Below are 4,677 nucleotides of genomic sequence, written 5' to 3'. Positions count from 1 at the left end.
CACGCACACACTCATGCGCACACACACTCACACTCACACACACACACACACACACACACACTCACACACACACACACACACTCAAAAGTGGCTATTCTCTTTCCACTGCAGAAGGAAGTCACACATACGATAAGTCCCTCTTCCATTTACAGCCGTTTATTTAATAGATTAGATATGAATGAATTTACATTAATTTAGACTCTCCTAGAGCTCTGTTTTGCCTTCTGCTCCTGCCTCCTTCACATCCTGAAAGAGGAAAAAAGTATTATGTTATATTAAAACAGTAGATACGATACGGTAAGGGCTTTTGTGGTTCTTGTTGCTGTCTACAGTATACTGTAGCAACATTCAGCCTCAGCCCTAAATGAGCTAAACACTGGCAGGACCTTTTAATGTTTGTTTAGAGCACTTTAAACAATTATCAGACGCCCTTGTGAATGATTTAAAAGAGATAGCATAGTCATAACCATGAGGTTACGGGTGATTTACACTTGGCTGCACATTGATGCACCATGCAGGTCACGACACTGCTGTGCAGCCATGAAGTATGATGGGCCCTTTAGATTAAGTTGAATTAATTCGCACCTTCAGATCCCCTCGTAGGAAGGACTGACAGAATTCCTGCACGCGTTCCATAGAGATCTCTCCTTCGGGAAGAAGCCATTTCATGTCAGAGTGTCCATCATAGATACCAACCCGGGGAAGATCTCGTGTCTTGAGGCCGAAGTAAGCCAATGACTTGGCGTTGGACTTCAGTGCCCCATTTATCAGCACAAACAAGAACTGAAAGAGAGAGAACAGCTTCAGAGAGTCAGGCCTAATAATTGACCACAGCATTGGCAATAATAGTTAGGCAGAATAATAAATATACTTTGTGGTACAATTTACAACCATGTCTAAATGTGTACAAATTAGGCATTAACAGTCTGTGACTTGAAAACTCAATAATATTCACGTCAACTAGCCCAGGGGTTCTCAACCTGTGGGGGACCCCTGATCTAGCGCATTTTACAAGGTGAAGATATAATACCATTTCCCATTAGACACTGTTAAAAGCAGACTCAAAACGCACCTGTTCTCCCAGGCCTTTTTGTCAAACCTGCGTTTGGACAAATGGTTGGACACTTGTTTCATGTCCTCCTACATTTTCTCCTCAGCTTTTGTCTTTCCGTTTGGGTTTTTATATATTTGATGCCGTTTCTGTATTGGTTGCTTTTTTTTGTATTTTAACCAATTGATGTCTTGTGTATACACTTTCTATGCTGTATAGCACTTTGGTCGACCTTTGGTTGTTTTTAAATGTGCTTTATGAATAAAATTGACTTGACTTACTTATTTGTCGGACTGACTCACATGAGCTGACCTACAGTATAACCATGTGTGTGAATCATAGACTGTAAAAAATATGGACAAAGCGTTCCCCGGGTCTAACATGAATGTAAAATGAAGCCTGTCAGTCCTTGAATTGTAAATCGCCATCTTTCTAGATCCGTTTTGGCCCAGCTGAACGAGGCCCACAACGAGGCTGGACTTCAACCCTTCTTCTTAGTTGCTTTTTATTTTATTGACTGCAACGGTAGCCTCGCCCCTCAGAACATACGCGACTTTATGGTCATTCTTTTAATAAATGGGACCATCATTTTCCAAAAAGAATATTATGACATTAGAAATGAGACTTTAAACTAGTGACTGGAAGCAGAAAGTAATCATGACCATGTTTATTAAGGTAATACAGTCTAGGTGAAGTTGGGCCCAAATACATGGACTTCTATGGGGCTGTGGGGTTTTTTGGGCCCAATGACAGCTCCACAACAGGCCAATATATGAACTTTCAGGAAATCCCGATTTCCTTAGTGGCTTCACAAAATATCTCTCTGACTGCCCCCCCTGGTGTGAATTCAAGCCCTTGTTATTTTCACCTTGCCAGTTAATTCTGGGGCCACAGTCTTCAGACGATCCTGTAGTTGGGTGTAGTCTTTACTCCCTCTGTTGGCAAACAGCAGCAGGTGTGTCTTCACCTCTGAATTGAACAGACCCACTGCCGACTGAGAGAGAAAATATTAGGGGACAGAAATCATGTTTATATAGAGAGAGAGAGATAGCCATCGTCTATACTCTCACTATCAGTGTTGGAAAAGTTACTCAAAAAAGGTAATATTACCTATTACTAGTTACTTAAAATAATAATAATTAGGATTAGATGAGGACATGTAGATATGGTCTATCTATATAATATACAGACAGACTGTATAGTATGAAGCCTCTGAGTGGACGTACCACTTGGTTGTACTCTGTGAGGTAGCGCAGCTCATTGGTGGTGAAGAAGTTCACTAGGCCATCAGTTTCCAGCTTTTTGATGTTAGAGAGAACCAGATTGTCCTGGTGGTTATCTGCCTGGAGCGACACAAACCAACACCGTTCAGTTGATCACATCGTGTCAGGTTCTTCGCACGTGCTATATCGAAAATGGGCCCAGAGTGGATTTACTATTCATATACAGTGATGCAGATTACCTTTCTGAAGATGGTGATCGTGTCTGAGGTAATGCTGTAGTCAGCCCACACCTCTTTTACACTGCACACGGCATAGGCAATGGTATCTACACGCTTGGCAGCTGCGACAAGCTCTGCATAGCCATGGCTTTCCTCTCCCTGAGGCAGAAGATCGGAACAAGAATCGAGAAAACAAGTTTATGAGTTAGGAAAAGATGGTGATTTATATTCTTCAGCATGGAGTCACATCCAAGGTTGAGATCACCATGCACCATGGAAATCCATCTGATCATTTTAAAGCCTATAATATGAGTTTTTTCCCCAGTGAGTCATAACAAACTTATTGCTCTGGACTGGACATCACCTCTCTCTCTCTCTCTCTCTTTCTGCGTCTCTCCTATGAACCTCTCCCTTGTTTACAGCAAACTCATTTGAGCCAATCCCACAGCTCTGCATGGTGCTTCTTGAGTTTGTCATCCAGTCCAGCGGCCCACCTTCTGCCCCCGCATCAGGAGTTTGGCCAAACGGCTCGCCTGTGTGAAACAGCCGCCCGCTCCCTATCCTAACTGCAAGGAAGCCATTTCCCGAGCCAAACGTGTGGCCGAGAGGAAACATATCTTCCCCCCAAATGCATCCTTGAGAGCATTACTGTACCACGGCTAGTCTCGTCAAGAAGAGAAGGGTGTAAAAAGGAATGTTCTTTTTTAGCCCTTACATACTCAGCGATTGCTGGATTTGCACTGGTGGTGCCTGGTTTGCCACATATGCATGTTAGCGTAATTAGCCTGACCCAAGTGACCCATGCAGTGGTCCCTGTGGTTTGTCCTTACGATGTCTCAGCCCTCACTTCAGCCCACTGTACACGTTACTGACTTTCCTGTCTAGTTTGTTCATTATCATTGTCATTCATTATCATTTTTGCCTGTCTGACCTCAATGAACCCAATGACGACCACCTCTGCGGAGTCGATGAAGGCCTCAACAGCTGTAGTGTCGGCCAGTCTCGGTAAGGTGCTGTCTGATAGTGAGAGTGAACAATTAAGAGAAACAGAGAGATAGACATGGAAAAAAACTGAGCAAAGTCACACATATACAGTAGATGTTTACACAGAGATAGAGATAAGTGAGCAAGAGCATGTAAATACAACTCTGGAAATGCAGAACATCTGCATGTCTCTGCAATCTCTTTTCGTGCCTAGAATTTGTTTTCACAGAGAGCATTCAGATTGTATTTTTGCAATCATTGCCTGGAGTGGGCACTCGCTGTTTCTGCATTTTAGAATTGATTTTATTAATAGCTTTTTAAGCTCAGTTATATTACACATTTTTAACTATGTGCTGGTTTGCTCTCTCCAATGCGGCATTTCTGTTTGTTCCTGAATGTAGATTAAAGAACAAAGGTCCCTAATACAGTATATGGAATGACAGTCAATTTAGTCTTTTAAGACTCTCCTAATATAGTACTGCAGACAGTGCATAGCAGCAAGACGTGTTCTGTTGATAGGTGGGATAAATTAGGACAGAGAGATGTAGTGACCATTGGCGAGTCTAACTCTTACCTTTCTCTTCTGCATGAAGGGCAGAGAAGACCAGGGCAGACAAGAACAGAGAGATTTGCATGTTATATTGTTTCAGCGAGGGAGCCACAGAAAGAATACCTATAAGCAAATCCTGTTCTGTGTATAAGAGTGGTGTCCAGGTAACTGCCCTATAGCTGTCTCATGCACCATGTGGCAACCGCTAAGGCCACATGGTGCATGAGAGTGGTCCTCTGGGTTGTGATTGGAGGCTTCGTGAGAATCATACAGGTGTTAGTGATAAGTTGGCCGACGTGTCACCGTGTCATGGCGACAGCATGTCTGCATTTGTGTTTTTCTGCCCCCACTCTCGACCTGGCGTGCCTGTTTTGGGCTCATCGTTATTGCCGACAATTTTCGGAATGGTTAATGACTGGTACTACCGACTACTGATATGATATATTTAGGCTACTTTAGTTAAGTTATAGTGACTTCTCCATTAACGGGAAATTAATCATGAATTCATGTATGACTTCATCATTAATTCATCTTTTTTTTAAGATATCTTTGGGCCTTTTTCTGCCTTTATTTGATAGTGTACAGTAAGCTGACAGGAAATGGGGGAGAGAGATGGGGAGTGACACGCAGCAAAGGTTGTCCGGATCGGGA

At 42.8% G+C, this 4,677-nt stretch overlaps 1 protein-coding gene across 1 annotated transcript; it reads right to left on the bottom strand.

Annotated features, from left to right (window-relative positions):
• Positions 1-204: 204 nt before the first annotated feature.
• erp27 (endoplasmic reticulum protein 27) lies at positions 205-4,111 on the bottom strand (the record flags this gene model as incomplete). Its single annotated transcript, XM_083764490.1, has 7 exons — positions 205-246; positions 586-783; positions 1,920-2,045; positions 2,278-2,394; positions 2,514-2,651; positions 3,424-3,563; positions 4,051-4,111. The coding sequence occupies 7 exons, from the start codon at positions 4,109-4,111 to the stop codon at positions 205-207; spliced, it is 822 nt and encodes a 273-aa protein (XP_083620616.1).
• Positions 4,112-4,677: the final 566 nt, after the last annotated feature.

The sequence above is a fragment of the Protomyctophum parallelum genome (assembly GCF_964188405.1).
Source record: "Protomyctophum parallelum genome assembly, chromosome: 5".
NCBI lineage: Eukaryota > Metazoa > Chordata > Actinopteri > Myctophiformes > Myctophidae > Protomyctophum > Protomyctophum parallelum.
Note: the sequence above shows the minus strand (reverse complement) of the source record. Positions and strands in the feature narration are given on the sequence as shown.